This window comes from Diabrotica virgifera, chromosome 2 (assembly GCF_917563875.1).
Source record: "Diabrotica virgifera virgifera chromosome 2, PGI_DIABVI_V3a".
NCBI lineage: Eukaryota > Metazoa > Arthropoda > Insecta > Coleoptera > Chrysomelidae > Diabrotica > Diabrotica virgifera.
Genome location: NC_065444.1, coordinates 20,294,596 through 20,317,108, shown reverse-complemented (window position 1 = coordinate 20,317,108; position 22,513 = coordinate 20,294,596). Strand labels below are relative to the sequence as shown.

Below are 22,513 nucleotides of genomic sequence, written 5' to 3'. Positions count from 1 at the left end.
TTAGTAGTTTTTTTTACGTTTTTCGTTAATATTTCTAAAACTATGCTTTAGCATAAGGAATGTTCTATAGAAAAATGTTCTACATAAAATTTAAAACACAAAGGTTTTTGTTATAAAATCAACGGTTCCAGAGTTACGGAGGGTGAAAAGTGGAGATTTTAGATACTTTTTATATTTACCGATTTCTCCCCCCCCTCCCCCCCAAACCCGACGCTCAAAATGGTGTGACTTTTTTCTGAACATTATGTTGACCTTATAGAACAATTTGGTGTTGGAGGATAACTTTCACTTTGGATGTCTGGGTTTTTGGTATATTTATATCATAAATATTGCCCAAAGAATATAAAAAGTATCGAAAACCTCGCCTTTCACCCTCCGTAACTCTAGAACCGTTGATTTTATAACAATTATGTATAGAACATTTTTTGTTTTAAATTTCACGTAGAACATTTTTATATATAACATTGTTTATGCTAAAGCATAGTTTTAGAAATATTGACGAAAAACTTTAAAAAACTACTAATTGACCGGCTTCTCTTCCATGTCCCTCCCAAACCGGACGCTCAAAATGGTGTAACTTTTTACTCAACAACATGTGGACCATATAGAACATTTTGGTGTTGGAGGAAAACTTTTACTTTGGATGTTTGTGTTAGGCCTTTTTTTGGGCCAGTTATACTATACTACCTCCGTAACTTTGGAACCATTCATTTTAGAAAGATTATACATAGGGCCTTTTTTATTTCAAATTTAATGTAGAACATTTTTGTATAGAAGGTTGTTCATGATAAACCGCATAGTTTTAGAAATATTGGCGAAAAACTACGAATTTACCGATTTCTACCCCCTCTCCGCCCCAAACCCGACGCTCAAAATGGTGTGACTTTTTTCTGGACATTGTGTGGACCATATAGAACAATTTGGTGTTGAAGGATAACTTTCACTTTGGATGTCTGGGTTATGCCATCTTTTGGATCAACTATACTATACTATTATATTCTAAACTCAATAAATTTGCTTACTGCCTATCCTTCTAAGGAACATTTATAAAACCTCATTGTTCATTCCACAGCGAAATAAATGTACCTTCTAATTTTTACCGCACTATTATTTGAGTCCGTTCCGAGACCCATTAACAAAACCTTAACGATTGAACTTTCCGCGAAAACACTGACTACTAACTAATTTATAATATTTACAATTTTTGGTCATATACAGGGCGATGAAATCTATGATATCGTGGTCTCTGATGTAAAATTTTCTAAAATTTCCCCATAAAAATTATACAACAATATTGGATCTCAAATATTAATTTCCACTCTTACTTCAATATTTTTTTACTGATATAGAACCTCAGCTTGTGAATATACCATTTACATACCGATCTGTAACACGTAAAAACATTTGAGTTTAATTTGCCGGCGAAAGGAATTGCGTGTTCAAATATGCAACACTACAATGACTTCCTCATTTGAAATCATCCTAGGCACGTCCACAAAATTTCATCACCAATGTAGAATTTACAAATATGTGCACCACAATCCTATGTTCGAGCGTGTTGAAGAGAAGAACATCGTTTTGAATGCAGATGAGGGCATATATGAGGGAGAGCTCTAAAGTATACGGGATTTGTTACCTAATAGGTTTATGACGATAAGTTAGCTTTTACAAACGGGAAAATATCCGAAAACATGCATAGTAAAACAAAGAAAAGAAAATTTACAGTTTAAAGTACAAAGTTTTATTTTACTACGAATTAGATAAGCTCGACTTAAACCTTACATTGAGAAATAAATATACTGTTCCATTGTTTTGTAGATTCTGAGATTAAGTATAACACGACGTAGTTAATCTAACTTTTTTTTTATTGATAAATTCGCATTAACCCGAAGGTTATTAGCGAGGAGCAGATTTACAATATTAAATATTATACAGGGTGTCCCGAAAAGATTGGTCATAAATTATACCACACATTTTGGGGTCAAAAATAGTTCGATTGAACCTAACTTACCTTAGTACAAATGTGCTCATAAAAAAAGTTACAGCCCTTTGAAGTTACAAAATGAAAATCGATTTTTTTCAATATATCGAAAACTATTAGAGATATTTTATTGAAAATGGACATGTACCCTTTTTATGGCAGGAACATCTTAAAACAAAATTATAGTAAAATTTGTCATTCCCATAAAAAATTTATGGGGGCTTTGTTCCCTTAAACCCCCCCAAACTTTTGTGTACGTTCCAATTAATTCATTTTTGTGGTACCATTAGTTAAACACAACGTTTTTAAAACTTTTTTGCCTCTTAGTATTTTTTCGATAAGCCAGTTTTTATCGAGATGCGCCTTCTTTTTTACTATGTTTACATAAAAATTTTATGGGGGTTTTGCTCCTTTAAACCCCCCAAATGTTTGTGTTCGCTCCAATTAAACTATTATTGCGGTACCATTAGTTAAACACAGTGTTTTTAAAACTTTTTTGTCTCTTAGTCTTTTTTTGAAAAGTCACCTTTTATCGAGATGTGGCTTCTTTTTCAAAACATACCTAAAAATATAAATTATAAATAAATTTTCAGATAATTAACAGGTTTCTATAATCGTACTTAACCATATAGAAATATGTGGTGGATTCTACAGATATTCAAAATATCTCGATAAACACTGGCTTACCGAAAAAGTACTAAGAGGCAAAAAAGTTTTAAAAACAGTGTGTTTAACTAACGGTGACACAATAATAATTTAATTGGAACGTACACAAAAGTTTGGGGGGGGGGTTTGAGGGAACAAAACCCCCATAAAATTTTTATGGGGTGCACAAATTTCACTTTAATTTTTTTTTAAGGTGTTGCTGCCCTAAGAATACTACATGTCCATTTTTAATAAAAAATATCTAAGAGTTTTCGATATATGAAAATAAAACGATTTTCATTTTGTAACTTCAAAGGACTGTACCTTTTTTTATGTGCACATTTGTACTAAGGTAAGTTAGGTTTAATGAACCTATTTTTGACCCCAGAATCTGTGGTATAACTTATGACCAATCTTTTCGGGACACCCTGTATATTTACAAAACTAATTAGTCAATTGAAATGTTACATTTAGTGTGCATTTCTTAGAGAAGTCAATTTTATTTTTTTAATGTGTAGAGGGGTTCAGTAGAAGCTTAAGTTCAAGTTTTTGTGGTTGAGGCCCTTGTCCCCCGGCCGCCATATTGGAAAAAGAGATGCAAAGGGCTTTCGCGCTGTATCTCGTAAACTAGCTACCCTACAGAAAATTTAATTTCACATAAAATGAAGCAAATTAAATTTTAAACAATTTTATATGTATTACTTTTTATCGTAAAGTGACCAACAAAAAAGATATAAACAAAAATAAGAGAAAATTTTGTAAGAAATTTCCTTTTGAAAGTTATAACTTTTTTTACGTTCATTTCACAATAAAATAACATCATAGCGATTTTGTAGAGGATTTTTCAATAAACAATTTTCACTATAAAGTTGTTTAATTTTATTTATTATCTAGGTTTTACAGCGCTCCAAACTTGACCAGATTCTCGAAATCTCGTAGAAAAATAATGCTTTTCTATCTACGAGCGGCATTCCGTTATGCCAACCACGAAAATCAAATTTAAGGTGAATGATCAATTTTGGTCTATTTTTATGTTTTAGAGGTCGCTGAATCCGAATATGAAGTTTATTTTCATCTAGAGTTGGTGGAACATGTTAAACAAATAAATTTTATACAAAAATGCCAAAAATCAATTTTGAGGATTTTTCAAATTTACCTCGCTGTATCTTTGGTCGCTGTAAATATTTCCTTTTAAAAATTCTACTGTGTCATCTCCGAAGTATGCAGATAACAATGAAATTTGTTCAAAATGTTTAAAAATATTAAAAAAGGAGTTGTTAATTTATTAACATTTTGTCATCATATTTCGTTAGTTTCATGTTTACTTAAAAAATTTGAGTGACAAACTTTTTAGTTTATAATTTTAACCAACACAACAATAAAACATAGTTCATGAAGAAGTTTTTTGGAAAATTTTAAGTCCAAATATATAATAGGAAAAAAGTTATGTTACTTCATATACAAGCGGTACACCCCAAAAAACGCTTATATTTCGAGATCCTTACCACGGTGTGGTGAATGGCTAATTTTTATCATACTTTATGATTTTGATATCAAAAATCGTTTTTTTGCTCTGCTTAAGAATTTTGCATTTTGCGGTTGCGTCACTCTTCTTCTGAAGCGGCGAATTTGTCCTCAAACAACTTCTTGGGCCTTTTCTATATGAGGAGCTCAGAGCAACAGTGGCCTAACCCACATCTCACAATTTTACCTAAACACTTTTATTACATTAAACTTATCCCTTATTTAAGTATTTTCAGATGCAGGGTAGCTCAAACGATGGTTTCTTGAGCCACTCTGCATATAAAAATATTTAAGTAATGCATAACTTTAATGTAATAAAAGCATTTTGGAAAAATTGTGGGATGTGGCTTAGGCCACTGTTGCTCTGAGCGCCTCATATATGCTTAGAGTTATAAGTTTTATAGTGGGAAGAAAGGTCAAAAACAGATTAATAATAGCATAGGAATGTTAAAGTCATAATAAATTGTATGAATACAAAATATATATAGATAGAAAAGTAAGCCTAACTTTTGTTTTTATTGTATTCCCTATGAGCATTCGAGAATATGGTCAAGTTTGGAGCGCTGTAAAAATAAATAGAATTAAACAAATTTATAGTAAAAATTGTTCGCTGAAAAACCCTCTACAAAATTGCTAAAATATTATTTTATTTTAAAATAAACTGAAAAAAAGTTATAAGATCCAAAAGGAAACTTGTTAAAAAAAATTTACATATTTTTGGTTATATCTTTTTTCTTGGTCACTTGACGATAAAAAGTAATACAAACAAAATTGTGGAAAATTCAATTTGCTACATTTTATCTTTTATTAGATTTTCCGTAGGGTTGGTAGTTTACGAGATATAGCGCGAAACGCCTTTGCACCCCATTTCCAAGATGGCGACCGGGGGGCAAGGATGGCGACCCCAAAAACTTGAACTTAAGCTTCTACTGATCCCCCTACACATTAAAGAAATAAAATTGACTCCTCTAAGAAATGCAAGGTACGGCCTAAAAAAATATAACATTTTAATGGACTAAATAGCTTTTAAATAGTTTAACATATTTGTGAACGAACAATTTGCACCAAGTGGTTTCTCTAAGATTGTTGGAATACCGTAACTTGCTGTGGAGAAAACTGGACAGTATACAATTATATGTTTTACCGAGAGTTTAACGTTACACTGATCACATTTTGGTTCAGGTTCGTCTGTTATTAAGAACTTGTGTGTGGCACTGGTATGACCTAACCTAAGGCGGGTTATTGTCACTTGATCTCTTCTTTTGGTGGGAAACATGTCTATGGTTTAATGTTCGGTTTAATATTCCAAAGATTGGACACTGAAAATTGCCACCGGTTTTACCACTCACTTAGGATACCCGATTTGATAACACTTGAAACATCACTAGTTGTCACATATTGCACGATAGTAGGGTCAGCTGAGTTGACAGTTTCACGCGAACACTTATCTGCTTCTTCATTGCCTCTAATACCATTATGTGACGGGATCCAAATGAAGATTACCCCTTATTACGATTTTGTATCTCGATCAGATTTTGTTTTATTTTTCCCAGAATGTAATTCTCTGGGTATATTTTTCCTATGGATTGTAGTGAGCTTATTGAATCAGTCAAAATTATGTATTTCTTATTTGGTGAGGATATAATATAGGTCAGTGCCATGTATATGGCATATAATTCTGCATTAAAAGTACTATAGTGTATTGGCAACTTATATTTTTGGCACATATTCGAGGATATAACTGCTGCTCCCATGCCATCTGTTGATTTTGAAGCATCTGTATATATTTGAAAGAAGTTTGTATACTTTGACAATAAGTTTTGCAGATTTTGATGTATTATACTATAGTTAGTAGTATATTTGTCCAATGAAGTTAAGTTGGTAATTATTTTTGGTACTCCCAAAGTCCATGGCGTAGTAGGTTCAAAACTAACGGGATATCAAGGAGATAAGGTGGTGTTAAGAGATGAGAGATCCATTTTGATTTGGTGATAGAAAGGTTTGTGTAGACGTGGTTTATTGGAGAAAAATGTTGATAATTGGTTAAGGTGATCATATTTGAAGGTGTGGTTATTAGGATTTGCATTAGATTTAATTGAATAGGTTAACTTTAAGTACATTCTTCTGTAATACAGTGATGGTTCAGCTGCTTCACAATACAGGCTTTCTATTGGTGTGGTTCTGAAAGCTTCCAAGACATTGCGGAGTGCAGTATTGTGGATTGAATCTAAAATTTTAAGACTCAGTAGCCGATGAATATGCTATCGCGCCATAGTCTAATTTAGATCTGATTAGAGTTCTGTAGAGAGAGAGAGAGAGAGAGAGAGAGCATAGTTTGTCTATCTATCCCAGTCTTTTTTTGACAATGATTTAGTGATATTAAGTCTTCCTTGGCATTCGATTGCCAGTTTCTTAATATGTTCTTTCCAATTTAGATGTTGGTCTAATGTCAAAGGATTTTATAGTGCTTAAAATAAGCTTTCAAATGAGCACTGTTAAAAGTGTTTTGTACGTAAAATGAGTGAACTGTAATGAAAAAAAGAGGAACATCTTAGGGTTTTTTTTAATCAATGGATTTCATAAGTGCCATTTCCACCAAAATTAAAATTAATCTTATTCCGTCTAGAATAAACTTTATTATAAAGAGTTTAATGGATTCTAGCAGTTTCGCTACTTTGGAACACATATTTTATGAAAAAATCACAATTTTAAGAAAAAAAGAAATTATTTTCGACTTAAAAAACACCTTTTTTTCATAATATCTCAAAAATAATGAAAGATGCGTAAAAAAGTGTAATAATAAAAAATAGGTTTTTTTTGACAACAATTTTGGTTTGTTTGTTTCTCCTATCATCCAAAAATTGACGAAGATATATATGATTGATTAAAGAGCGCGCGGTAGCGCAACCACAGTCTCTCTCGAGCCTTTTGACCCTTCACCGTTTCAAAATAAAAGGTTTTTCACTATACATTATAATAAAAAAAGTTGTAGCTCTTTTAATTACCTTCAAAATGGTTTTTTATAAGTTGTGATAGCTTTAAAATTGAAGTAGTTATGGCCCAAAAACTAGTACTAATTTAATCTAGTACACTTCCACGTAACTTGTAAGTTTATATTTGATTCATAAATGGTGGTTTCTTACTCTATAATTGAATTATTTTTAAATGTATAATCATATATATTCAATGTTTTAATTTAGGGGTAGTTTTAAGGGTTAAAGAACTTAAGCAGATGATTTTTCAGCATAGCTTTTTCGAGAACGTGGAACGATATTTAAATCCTTTTTAGTTTATCAAAAGAAACTTTTTATACAATTTTTAATCGAGGGGTTGATTTTAAGGGTTGAAAGGGGTTAACAATTAAATAATTAAGAGAGAGAACCTAAAATATTATTTACTCTATATTTAAGTCTTCTTGTCAAACCAAATTAATTTTTTGTAAATTTTTTCTATTTAGGGATTGTTTTTAAGGATTGAAAGGGGATTAACAATATGATAATTAAGATAGAGAACGTAAAATAGTTACTCTATATTTAAATCTTTTTATGTCATACTAAATTATATGTCATATAAAGGGTTGTACGGTTTTTAAGATGATGAAAATGAGTTTAACATGAGGTTATTGTGTTAGAAAACACTTCACAATGTCACTCTTTATTATTAAACACGTTTTCTGGCGATAAAATGGCTCAATGTCAATTTTTCTATTAAGGGATTGTTTTCACCCCTTAAAAATAAAAAACGGATTTCGGGTCAACATCACTTTTGAAGTTAAGGGTAAGATAAGCCTAATTCCAAAATCTCATGTATAAATCAGTTCAGAGTAAAAAATTTCGGAGGTAAAAACCTATTTTACGCTTCAATGACTGCACTAGAAACGATGGCTAGATGACATCAAAGCAAACATGAAAAGAAGCTGGCACCAACTGTCACAAAACAGAGAAGAGTGGAGAACTCATGGGGAGGCTTTTGTCCAGGAGTGGATACAAACAGGCTGAAGAAGAAGAAGAAGAAGAAGAAGAAGAAGAAGAAGAAGAAGAAAAAGAAGAAGGAGAAGAAGAAGAAGAAGGAGAAGGAGAAGGAGAAGAAGAAGAAGAAGAAGAAGAAGAAGAAGAAGAAGAAGAAGAAGGAGAAGGAGAAGAAGAAAAAGAAGAAAAAGAAGAAAAAGAAGAAAAAGAAGAAGAAGAAGAAGAAGAAGAAGAAGAAGAAGAAGAAGAGTATTTCTAAGTCTGATGAACACTTCTTTTAAATTGGCAAGGTTCTCTTCGAAATCTCTTCTGATATCCCTGAGGTCGTAGAGGTATGTCAGACAGCTTTTCCATATAAGCCCCCTAAGTACTAGCTCCATTAATTGTTTAATCATGGCAAGAACATCACTTTCAGAGTAGGAAGCTATATTCACTGTATCTTCAGGCTGGACCGCAACTTACCAACGGCCACTTGTTTGAAATAATTTCGAACCAATCAAGGTGTTAAGGGTATTGTCAATTCGGGGACAGTGGGCAGTTGCCTTTCTTGGTGACGATATTAAAGCTTCTGTAGTCGACACAAAACCTTTTACAGCCATCTTTCTTGGTTACTAATACCATTGGATAAGACCAGAGGTTATTTGACTCTTCAATGACATTATCTTTCAGTATAATATCTTCAAAAATAGCAACAGATTCTTTTTGTTTTACAAATGGGAGACATCTTGGTGTATAAATTATGGGGTTGGAGTTATCAGTATTACCAATACTGGACCAATACTTTTATTTCGACGTGTTTCAGTTCGATTTTTACACATCTCTCACTATAAAGAGTTATGTTTTCCGATCGCTATGTGCTGGGTCTCGATATTGTCCTTATAAATGACTGATCCTAAAAACGTTTACTCATCACTGACCTTGTTGCCCTAGTATCGATGGCTAAATTGCATCTGTGACCATCGAGAAGTCAATCGGCAACTAAACTGTCATTGCTTCATTTTATTGTGGATATTGAGAATCTGGGGGTCTGGGGTAGAGCAACCTGGGGTGCGCCTCTTGACGTTGGCTTCTTCTAGTTTTCCAAACTGCGTTACTATTGTGGGAATTACTTGATGATCGATTTCCTGTTCCCTGAACTTGTACGTTGTCTGCAATCACGTTAAAAGTGGCCTAATTGAGCCTTCTTACTGCGGAAATTAGAGCGTAGTACATTACTTTACACCGACAGCTAGTTTGTGGGTGTCGACTTAATATTGCTAAGATTGCTAAAGAAAAAAAATCAGCCCAACAAGATGATGAGGATAATTAAAGACATTAATACGAAGAACAAAACCAGAATAAAAGTCGAGAATGAACTAACATCGGAAGTAGAAATCAACTCGGGAATCAGACAAGGGGATAGCTTGAGCCCATTGCTTTTTAACCCTTAGTTGACGGACGGTACTTTAAAGTACCACTTATTTAAAAATACGTCTAAAACACATCTTTATATTTACCTTGATTTTTTTCCTATAGGTACTTTAAAGTACTTTATAGAGAATAATATAAGTTAATTTCAATCAACCGGCAACACTGTTTTAGCGCTAAAACAATAACGAAATTAGTGCATAACCTAACTATTGTGTTGTGATTTGTCATCTGTAAGACATGTGCCAATAAATTGAAAATTATCAACGTATTTCGGTATAACTGATTATAATATCGTAGACGATACATTTGAGTGCAAACGTAAGTATTTATTTTTGATAAATAATTATAGTCTAAGAGCTAGTGAACCTTTTGACTAACGGTCGTCCTGTAAGGCTAGAAATTTGTAGAGTGATAATTCATAGCACACCAAAGCTAAAAACCATGACCTGGCAGGCCTCAGCGGTGCACGTGTATCTACCAGGTGAATCGAAAAGTGCAAATTTAGGGGGTAAAATAAACTTTCTCCTGTAAGGTTTAAATTTAAGTATGTGTTTGAGTAAGTCATTTAAAAGAAATGTGTAAAATGACAGGCGATTCTGAAGAGCATAAGACCTTGCCAGGCGAGGGGAAAGATTAGGGGTTTTTCCTAAATTTATTTTTTTTGCATCGAACAAATTTTTTTTAAGTTTTTTGAATCATTCCAAACAGAAAAGGTCTTTGGTGATTTTTCTCTTAAGTTAATAGTTTTTGTTATATAAGCGATTGAAAATTTTGAAAATTGCGAAATCGACCATTTTTAACCCCAAATCGGATATTTATCTAAAAATCTCAAAGTTGCCAAGGTAGGTAGATATTCTTTAAACATTGATTGATGAAATCCCAAAGAGTTTTTTGCAATACAATATCGGAAACCCCTTTGTTTTTTAATTGCTAATCAAGCGGACGCTTCACTGTAGTATAAGTGAGGACGTTTGAGTTGGCATAAATTCATTATCTCGAGAATTGGCAAATTTCAAGAGCAATCTTCAGACAGGTCGATTTTTATTTTTAAATTAGGACTTTTTGGCATATATATAATACTAGTGACGTCATCCATCTGTGCGTGATGACGTAATCGATGATTTTTTTAAATGAGAGTAGGGGTTGTGTGATAGCTCATTTGAAAGGTTATTTAATTCTCTATTCACTAATATAAACAATAACATAATTATTTATACAGGGTGTACAAAAAATTTTTTTTTATTATATTAACTTTGATTAAATTTGACAAATAGAAAAAAAAATTTTTTGTACACCCTGTATAAATAATTATGTTAATGTTTATATTACTGAATAGAGAATTAAATAACCTTTCGAATGAGCTATCACACAACCCCTACTCTTATTTAAAAAAATAATCGATTACGTCATCACGCCCAGATGGATGACGTCACTAGTATTATATATATACCAAAAAGTCCTAATTCAAAAATAAAAATCGACCTGTCTGAGGATTTCTCTTCAAATTTGCCCATTCTCGAGATAATGAATTTATGCAAGCTCAAACGTCCTCAATTATACTACAGTGTAGCGCCCGCTTGATTAGCAATTAAAAAAACAAAGCGGTTTTCGATATTTTATTGAAAAAACTCTTCGGGATTTCATCAATCAATGTTTAAGGAATATCTGCGTACCTTGCCAATATTGAAATTTTTAGATAAATGTCCGATTTGGGTTAAAAATGGCCGATTTCGCAATTTTCAAAATTTTCAATCGCTTATATTAACAAAAACTATTAACTTAAGAGAAAAATAACTAAGGACCTTTTCTGTTTGGAATGATTCAAAAAGCCTAAAAAAAATTTGTTCGATGCAAAAAGAATAATTTTAGGAAAAACCCCTAATCTTTCCCCTCGCCTGGCAAGGTCTTATGCTCTTCAGAATCGCCTGTCATTGTACACATTTCTTCTAAATGACTTACTCAAACACATACTTAAATTTAAACCTTACAGGAGAAAGTTTATTTTACCCCCTAAATTTGCACTTTTCGATTCACCTGGTAGATACACGTGCACCACTGAGGCCTGCCAGGTCATGGTTTTTAGCTTTGGTGTGCTATGAATTATCACTCTACAAATTTTTAGCCTTACAGGACGACCGTTAGTCAAAAGGTTCACTAGCTCTTAGACTATTACTGGTGTTTGAGAAAACTGATACTTTTCGCTGCGGACTTAAAAGTACCGTCAGGCATTTGGAAGTAATTTATTACTGGACATAAATTTGTTTCGCGACTATATCGTTTCTTATTATATTCTAACCCGTTTCTTTTTTTAGATGGAAAAAAAAAATAGACTGGACTAGCAAAAAACCTCTAAGTGATGCGGAATTATTAAATATTGTTGACAATTTCTTGTTTGAGGATATACCGGATGACCTAAATTTCCAAACTGACGAAGAATCAGATAATGATGATGATGAGGCATTAATTAATTCTAACAATGCTGTACCAGAACCTTCAAGTACATTAGAAGTAGAAGATGTGACTCAGTCCATAGAAAGTGGTCTAACAGAAGATGTCGAGGTCGAGGTAAATTCAATGCATGAAATTGACTTGAATCAGCAGAATGAGGCAATTTTAGATAGAAAGTGGCGTAAAAGAGAAATAACTACTGCATCTCCAGAATATATGTACCCAACACGTACATCAGAGGATAATTTTGCTGGTTGCGAAACTGGAACTGACATCTTTATTTGCCTTTTAGGTTCCATAATTGATGATATAGTTTATCAGAGCAACTTATATGCTGTCCAAAGGAATAAGGTTCTGAATCTAAAAAAAGATGAATTGCTAACATTTTTAGGAATAAACATTTTCATGGGGTATCACAAGTTACCAAATTGGAGGCATTATTGGTCTAATAGCGAAGACCTAAAAACTGCAATCGTTCCAGCTGCAATGACCAGAGACAGGTTTGATGCTATATTGAGCAATCTTCATATAAACGACAATACTAATATTAACACACAAATTCAAGATAAACTATACAAAATAAGGCCAATGATAGACAAACTGAACGAAAATTTTTCAAGAAACTATAGAGGAACACGTGAGCTTTCGGTTGACGAATCGATAATACTTTTCAAGGGACGGAGCTCTCTAAAACAGTACAATCCTCTCAAACCTATCAAGAGAGGCTACAAATTATGGTGTCTTTCCGATCAATATGGATATATTATGAAATTTGAAATTTACCAGGGAAAAAACAGCATAGTTGAAGAAAAGTATAAGGACTTTGGACTAGGAGCCCGTGTAGTTCTGCATCTTACTGAAGAAGAATGGGGAAAGCAAAGAATGATTTTTTTCGATAACTATTTTACCTCCATACCCTTGTTAGAGAAGTTAAAAAGTGAACAAACTTTAGCATGTGGAACAATTAGACCGAATAAAAAGTTTCTTCCTAAGAACTTGACAGTTGATAAATCCATGAAGCGCGGAGATTTTGATTACAGGATTTCGTCGATGGATATTGGAGTGTGGAAATGGAAGGACAATAAAATTGTTTACTTCGCTAGTAATTACCACGGTTGTGAGGGAATAACTGTTCAAAGGACCCAAAAAGATGGTGCTAAGGCTGATATTGTTGCTCCCATGGTTGTAAAAGATTACAATAAATTCATGGGGGTGTTGACCACGCTGATCGTTTAAGAACTGCTTATGGACTAAACAGACGCAGTAAGAAGTGGTGGCATAGGCTATTTTGGGGATTAATAGATATAGTATTCGTTAATTCTTATATAATATTCTGCGACATACGAGAAAAACAAACTCTTTTAGATTTTCGAAGAGGAGTTGCTATGGGCCTGATGGCTCACAAACTTCAGAAAACTCCATCAAAACGACGAAGACCGAATAGTGATGTGTACCCTGAAAGAAGAAGAAGAGGAACATATTATTCAGTCCCATCCGATGTACGCCTTTCAAATAGAGGCTCCCACTGGGTAAAATATGGTGCCCAAAGAGGTAGATGTGAGGTATGCAGCAGCCAAGGTGTTCAATCGCGACCTCATTCAACATGTTCTACCTGCAAAGTTTATCTGTGTTCGAATGAGAAGAAGAACTGTTTCAATATATATCACGATGTTGAATATTGATGTATTTTTTACAAATAAATTGATAAAATTCTCTGTATTTATCATTAGTCACCTAATAACTTACTACCACACTAAATTACTCTACACAGCCTGACGGTACTTTAAAGTACCGCATCTGTTTTTTTGCTTAAAAGGTTTTGAAAAATTTTGAAAAAAATTATTCTTCTTTTTGAATGTATTTTTGAACATATTTCATCAATAAATTTAAAAAGTTTGTATTATTTTTATAATCCGGCAACTAAGGGTTAATTTAGGAATGGACAAAATCATAAAAAACATTAAAGGTAGTGGAAAATGATATAAGATGACAGAAAAACAAATAAAAAACCTCTGTAATGCTGACGACGTAATCTTAATCTGCGATAACGAGGATAACCTACAGCGAATGGCACAAACTTTCAATACAGTGGCGAAGAACTACAACATGAAAATATCGACAGCTAAGACAACCTCCCTGGTAGTGTCAAGGGAATCCATAAGATGCAAATTAGTAATTAACAACGAACTAATTGAACAAGTCTCGAGATTCCAATATCTGGGAGTCGAAATATGTAGTTATGGAGATGTTAAAGAGAGCGTCCGAAAGCAAGCAAATAAAGCCAATTACGTGTCAGGATGTCTGAGGGATGTCATCTGGAGAAACAAAGATATGAGATTGGAAGGGAAAGTACGCATATACAAATTATGTGTAAGACTGATCATGACGTACGCAATAGAAACAAGATGTGACACAGCAGAAACCAAGAGGATACTGAGAACATCAGAAATGAGAACGTTGATTTCAATAACTGGGAAAATACTGAGAGACAGAATACCGAACGACAGAATAAGAGATCTCTGTAACATAAAAGATATAGTACGGTGGGGAAGACAGAGACGACGAGAATGGAATCAGCATGTGACGAGATAGCCCGTATAGCCAGGGATTCGACGCCAAGAGGCAAGAGACCAATAGGAAGATCTTTAAAAGGTGGCGAGATAGTTGGCAGTCAACATCAAAACTACGAATACAAGCTCAAAATCGGTAAGGAACAGGCCAAAAGGCCTGTTATAAGAAGAAGAAGAAGAAGAACAAGAAGACTTAATATTACTAGAAATCAGCCTCACTGTATTATTCAATTGTATATCAATAAGTTTGGTGTGATGGCTATTTATTTGTTCAAGGTAATAACAGATATTTCTTCAAGGTAAAAACATCATAACGTCTATACTGCGGTAACTGCTGAAGTTTACCTCTAACGATAGTGCTGAAAACCTAAGTAACATTGCCCAACATTAGTTTAAACATGTTCAGTAGTGGAATACACTATAAAATAAAAGTTATTGAATACTTGCTATAAACCAAGTCCATTTTTTGTACCTTTGAATTTTATATTACTTCGATATGAATCCGATGGATCTAACTGTGTGTTCTTTAAATTATGACAAATTCAGCAAATGTATCTATTTATTAACTACATTTTAAAAATTTCCAGGTGGGCGATGAAATTCTAGCGGTGAACCTGGTGGACGTGACTCGGATGAGTCTGGACGACGTCGTCATCATAATGTCGATCCCGCGACGTTTAGTATTGGCGACGAGGCAGCGAAAAGCGAGTAAGGGTGGCCAAAGTTCGCCGAGCGTGCAGCCCCGAGCGGAGCACAAACCCCCTCCCGTCGTCGTTATCAAAAGAGAACTAAGGGAAGACGAGACTGATGACGGAGATCTCGATCACAGGTATAGCCTTTTATTTATATGCAGATTAGATGCTAATATCTCTCCGGTTTCGAGTGTTCTTCCAAACTTAGAACTTAGAAAAAGCTCGAGACGAGGAAACTTTGTCATTAACTGTTTGTTTCAACTGAACGAGTTCTTTAATCTCTCTTTCTTGGCAAATAATATAGTTTAATAACTTTCCAGATTTACTCCAGTATACATAAAATTCTACTTTTTGTCATATTCTTGTTTTGTACTTCTTTTTCTTTAAATATGCACTTGCACATTTTATATGCTACAAACGTTATAGCACTTATAATTATTAAACAGTTTTGTATACTACCATTGGCAGTTTTTTCGATATTATCTATAATATTCGGCAACAGAACTTCAGTTAATTTTTGCTTCGTAATAAACGTCAAATAATTGGGGAATTACAAGTTAGAAAATTCAACAGAGTTCAAAAATAAGTGTTAAAAAGATAGTGCATTTTGGTGATAGTAGTGAATTAAAGAAATACCATCACAAAAGTAATATTGACCCATGTCAACAAGTTTTACTAAATCAATAATTGAAAGATTTTAAAACCAGTTGCGAATGCATGCTTTTTGTCCGAGAAGTTGACTCTAGGCATTCCTACGCGTTATTGATAGATACCTTCTCAGATAAAACTGAGGTTATATTAAAAAAAAGTAAGCTGAAGTACCTACCATAAAGATTACATCTACATAAATAATGATCTGACATAGAAAAAAAAAGGAATTCAGAAAGAAAAAGTTAAAACAGTCAAAAAAGAAAGAAGTAAAGGAAAGCAGATAAAAATAGACTATAAGAAGTTGATTGTGAGCAGAAATGCATAGATATGGAATGAAGAAACAAAGCAATTAACAGAAAATAACTGATTACAAAAAAACAAAAAAGCCCCTGCCGTCGTCGTTGTCAAAAAGAACTAAAGGAAGACGAGACTGATGATGGAGATCTCGATTACAGGTATTGCCTTCTATTTATATGCAGATTAGATGCTAATATCTCTCCGATTTCGAGTGTTCTTCCAAACTTAGAACTTAGGAAAAGCTCGAGACGAGAAAACTTTGTCATTAAATGTTTGTGTAAACTGTAAAAGTTCTTTATTCTCTCTATCTTGGCAAATAATGTAGTTTAATAACTTTCCAGAATTATTTCACTATACTTAAAATGCTTCTTTTGGTCTTTTACTGGATTTGTACTTATTTTTCTTCAAACATGCACTTATAAATTTTATATGCCACAAGCCTGTTAGCACCTAACAATATTTAATCGTTTTTATATAGCAACTGTTCAATTAAGGAATGTACATACGTAAAATGACAATATACGGGAGCAGCCTTTCTGGATGTAAGCAAAGCCTTTGATAGAGTGTGGCATGAAGGACTGACATACAAAATGAGAGATTATGGATACAGTGGGGCCATGACGAAACTCATCTCCTCGTACCTAAGCGACCGGAAGTTTAGGGTCCGGATAGGACCAGTTCTCTCAGAACACGGAATGCCGGAAGCTGGAGTACCACAGGGGGCAGTTTTATCACCCCTTCTGTATAGCATATATACAGCAGATGTTCCAAGAACACCCGGGACATTGATCAGCCTTTATGCAGACGACACTGCAATTGCTGCAAAACACATGAACCTAGATATAGCTGTAAGAAATCTACAGACGGCATTGGATACAATACAAGAATGGAGTATCCAATGGAAAATAGCAATAAATCCAGATAAGACCCAAGCGGTTATCTTCAAAAAGAGAAGAGATAACCCAGAACAACAGCTAACATTGCAAGACAGACCCATCGAATGGCAAAACAAAGCTAAATATTTAGGAGTCACAATGGACCAAGGTCTAACATTCACATCACATGTCAACGCAACAGTCCAGAAAACAGCAGCGGCCAGAGCGGCAATAAGAGGACTCACAGGAAGAAGAAGCAAATTAGCTATGAAAACAAAATTAAGACTTATAAATAGCATTATACTGCCAATAATTACATACGCATCTTTTGCATGGGGTCACACGAGTCAAAGTAACAAAAAGAAGATACAAGCGGCACACAACAACTGCCTCAGAGAAGCTGCAAACGTGCCCAGATATGTCGCCGAACGGTTCTTATTTAGAGACCTAAAACAAATAAGAGTACTGGATATTATGGAGGAAAAAGCCAGAACAAAATTTGCTGAGCTAGAAGACCACCCAAACCGGATCCTGCAAGAGATATTAAGGTATGATGTGTACCATAGATGGAAACACAGGAGACCCAAACAGCAAATATTAGTTAATATATAATAAAGGCTAGATAATCGTAGCTCTATCAAAAGAAAACAACTTTCTCACCTTTGGCATCTCATTATATTTATTAATGTTGATTTTTATACGTTTCAGACATACCTCAAAAAAAATATACAAAAACTTCAAAACGGCTTCAGCCACTAAACAAATCAATAAAATATTAACAATAGGCGAAAGCCACAAAAAATATTAGTAACAAAACCCAAAAAACGGGCATGAGGGGCCCACATCCTCGAGCGCCGAGTCACCGAACTGGACATAGCCCAGAGCGGGGACTCGGCGCCCGAGCAAGCAAAACAGATCTAAGAAAAGTCACTAGAGATAGCGGGAATAGAGCGCCTCACGCTGGCCTGCATTGATCAGGGTAGGATTTCATATGGGAGTCCGTGTACCCAAGACTCCCATATGATAAGCACTTTGTTGATTGAGAGCCCCTATAGCGCATCAGAGTGCGATCGGGGGGTAAGTGGATGGTCTGGAGCATTGAAGCGAGGTGGAGTGATTCCTGCTTACGGGAGTTAATCCTCCTCGCCCCAATGAATTGTATCACCCGAATGTCATTCTCCAGGGGTGAACAAGTCTCTCAGGCTGGGTTAAATCACTATGCTTGCTTGCTTACGTAAAATGATTAATATAATTTTCGAGCTATGTAGACTGTACTATAGGCTTTTAGTTCAAGGGAAATTCTTCTTCTTCTTCTTCTTTTTATATAGACATTACTCTCTCTGTTTTTCAATGTGCCTCTAGTAAGTTGTCATTTCATCTTTTTCGTGGTCTTCCCACTGATCGTCTTCCTATTGGGGAACCGTCTCTCGCCGTCCTTACTACTCTATTTGTTGTCATTCGGCTTATGTGGTCGTTCCATTCTACTCTTCTGCTTTTCACCCAGTTATTAATGTTGTCCACTGTTTTCATCTTTGCTGTTTCTAGCATTCTTTTTGTCCTTTCTGTATCAGGTCGTGTTTCTGCCGCGTATGTCATTATTGGTCTGATGACTGTTTTGTAAATTCTGCCTTTCACTTCTTTTCCGATGTTTTTATTTCTCCATATTGTTTCATTCAGGCAACCTGCGGCTCTGTTTGCTTTATTCACCTGATCTTCCACTTTTGTTTCGAGCTTTCCGTAGCTGCATAGTGTGATGCCTAGATATTTAAACTCCATGACTTGTTCTATTATTTGACCCTCCAGCTCTAATTTACACCTTATTAGATCTGCTGTTATAACCATGCATTTAGTATTTTTTGGGGAAATTAACATGTTAAATTTTCTAGCGGTTATATTAAATTCGTGCAGCATACGTTGTAAATCATCTTCACTTTGAGAGATTAGTATTGCGTCGTCTGCATAGCAGATTATTTTAAGTTATTTTTCTCCCATTTGGTATCCTTTTTTAGACTTTTTATTACTTCGTCCATGATCAGGTTGAACAACAGAGGACTCAGGGAATCTCCCTGTCTTATCCCATTGCCAGCTTCAATTGGTTTAGTTAGTTTCAAGGGAATTTGAGAGGGATTATTATATACAGACAATATCTAATTAAGTTTATAAAAAATCTTACTTAAGTCACTGTTTCACCACTCACGCATCGATCAACGTCACATATGCATGATTCACACGCGGTTGCTTTTCGTAAGAGGTTTAATTGGTTTTAGCAGTTTTGTCTATAACGGATTAACGGTATTTTTCACTTTATTGTCTTTAGCGGATTGGTGCGTTTTAAATTAGTTCACAGAGAGAGAAGTAATTCATAGTTGGGCTCAGAGTGAGGTTCGCGGTATTTTCGCGTGTTAACTAGTAATTACATATCACTAAGAGGATCAGAGTTTTCACGTTTTTTGCCTTCAAGAGAAGAAAGCAATGAGATATACGTCCGTTCATGTCGAGAGACGGTAGCAAAGATATATTTCCATATATGTTGCCTTTGCTGGTCAACAGAGAAGAGAGAACAAATTTTTACACCGCGGTAACTAGTGGTTGTTACTGAGAGAAATGTGTTGCCTTCAACGGCCAACAATCAAGTGATAGAAACGTCTGTTGCAATGTCTAAGCATAATCTCTGTACTTAAGTAGGGAGTGCGGTGGAGGCAGTAGTAAAATATTAGTAAGCGTCGGATTTAATGAATAGTGTAAAATTGAGGGTGAAAACTATTGAAATGATACAGCGAAAAATATAAGATTATTTGTCCCATGTGAGAATTTAACAGCACCATTGGCGGTTTTTTTCGATGCTGTCTACACAGTGAACACTATGTTCGTAAAGTATTGAATAAATTTAGTAACTTGTTAGATATATATTTTTTTAAGAAAAGATAAAACGCGTCAATATTTAATTTTATTTTAATTTTTACAATCTACAAAAAATGGTAGGGGCTGATACTTCTTCTTCTTTAAGTGCCGTCTCTCAATTGGAGGTTGGATATTATCACCACTATCTTTACTACTTCTTGTACTACTTTAGTACTTCTAGTTTCAAACTACTCAGCAGAATGTAAGTATTCCCACATGTTTTTTCTTTCTAACAGTCACAATTTTAACTTTTTTGATTTGATCTAACGTGGAAATACTTCATTCTAGGCACTGAAGATGTTCTGAATTAGAACGAAAACGTTTTGCAATCCATTTGGATGACATTTTAGATAGTTTTTAATAAACGATTTTATACCAGAATACAATTTGAAGTTTTTACTTCTGTATGGACTTCTTGTACTGTTTTTGTGTCAATTAATTTAAATCAAAAATTATTTTTGGCCAGACTGTATAAATAATTGTGTTAATATTTATATTATTGAATAGAGAATTGAATAACATTTCAAATGAGCTAGCATACGACCCCTATTCTCATTTAAAATGATGTCATTGATGACGTCACTAGTATGATATATGTATAGGTACGAAAAAAAAATCATATAATTTAAAATTAAAAAACGATTTTTTCAGAATTTGTTTCTAAATTCGGTCATTATCGAGAAAATGAATTAATTCCATAATTTTGCCCTTCCCTGTATAAGGCCGTTAATTAGGCGTACTCACATATTTATCACATAAGCCGTAATATACATAATAGGGGAGTGCATTTAGATTTTCACTTCGGAAAAAATCAAACAAGATAAAACTTTTTGTAATTTCATTAAGAAATGTTTAATAAACAACATATCAAAAAGTTCTACTCGAGAAGTGGGTGCTTCATTTTTTATTAAACAAATGAACAGCGAAGTTAGATGTTTTTTTAAATAACTCCGAAAATATAATTTTTAGAAAAAAACTGACTTGACCATTGAAAAATTCAGAAAATTTTACAAAAAAAACTTATATAAAGATTTTTCTAAAATTAAATCTCTAGCTTCTGTAATTTTTTATTTATAACGCTAAAGTCACCCTTCTCACACACATTGGCGCAATGTAAACTAGCGTTGGAAGAAGTGCACGGTTGAGTTTTTTTAATGTAATTCTTTAACTAATGGATCAAAAGAAATTTTACAAATTGGACATGAAAGAAGATAAAATAAGCTATCTTATGGTTGTAATAAAAAGAAATAAAACGTATGGACATAAGTACGGTGTGGGCGGAAAGTGAGACTTACATGAATTTTGTTTAAAAATGATTTAAAAATGTGTAACTAATACAATTTTACTTACAAAGCTCTAAAATTTGCACAACTTACCTCTCAATCATCTTACTAAACGATGTTTTATTAAAAAAAAAATCTCAAAAATTTAATTCAAATAATACGCTGTATCAAAAAATGTAATTTTTGAAAACTTCGTAGTTCTACAGAATTCCCACCACTTTAAGACGGTATTACTCAAGTTTGAATAAATCTAATACAATTTCTTTAATATTTTTTTAAAGCCTAGGATGTAATCTTTAAAAAACACTGAATTATTTTAGTTTAAAAATGAAATAAACAATTTCTTTTTGAGAAAACTAAGAAAGATAACAAAAATGTAATACAAAAACCGAAAATTACCAGCTGAAAAAATGTATATACAAAGTGATCAAAACTTTTTTCTGTAAAACTTACCTAAAATTAATTTAATAATAAGCTTCAAAAATAATAAATGTTCAACAAAAAAATTTTTTTTAGCTCTTATACAGTATGTCTGCGTAACTTGGAACCTATTGATAACTTTTTTAATATCAGTTTTACGAAAAAAAGGTATTCTTTATAAAATACTCTGCATCGTATATAACATAAGATGCAACCATCAAATATCAAATTTTGTTAATTTTGTACGAGGTATGTCAAAAAATATGAATTTCACTCAAGAATAAAGTACCTTTATATTTCACAATATCGAAAATTTTTATAAAGAAAAGTTGTTTGGAATTAAAAACTATGTTCCAATATGTAATTATATCCTTCTAATCGAAAATTTGTTTTTTTTAATATTGTTTTAAATTAATTATACCAAACATCATTAAATTTTCACTTATTATTTATGATAACTGATTTATTATTAATTTTATGAAGAAAGTTATTCGTCATAAATAGCTGTGCATGGTCTAACACTTAATATGCAAATATAAAATATTATATTTTATCAATATTATACGAGGTATTATGTAAAAAAATTGCATAAAAGTGTAATTGCATATTGACACATCGTTTTTAATTCTGAACAACTTTCCATAATAATAATTTTCAGTATTATGAAAAATATATGTATTTTACTCCTAACTGAAATTTTTATTTATTGACATATCTTGTACAAAATTGATAAAAATTGATATTTTATGATTGCATTTAAAGTTTTAGAATATGCAGAGCTTTTTACTAAGAATAACTTTTTATTTATGATTCCATTGCAACAATTTTTTGAATATTGAAGAGATAGA

At 33.3% G+C, this 22,513-nt stretch overlaps 1 protein-coding gene across 1 annotated transcript in view; it reads left to right on the top strand.

Annotated features, from left to right (window-relative positions):
- The window catches only part of LOC126880626 (rho GTPase-activating protein 100F), a 262,842-nt gene that overhangs the window by 80,060 nt on the left and 160,269 nt on the right, over window positions 1-22,513 (top strand). The window contains exon 5 of the mRNA XM_050644637.1: window positions 15,134-15,375. Within this exon, the coding sequence (XP_050500594.1) occupies window positions 15,134-15,375 (242 nt within the window). The remainder of the gene's footprint in view (window positions 1-15,133; window positions 15,376-22,513) is intronic.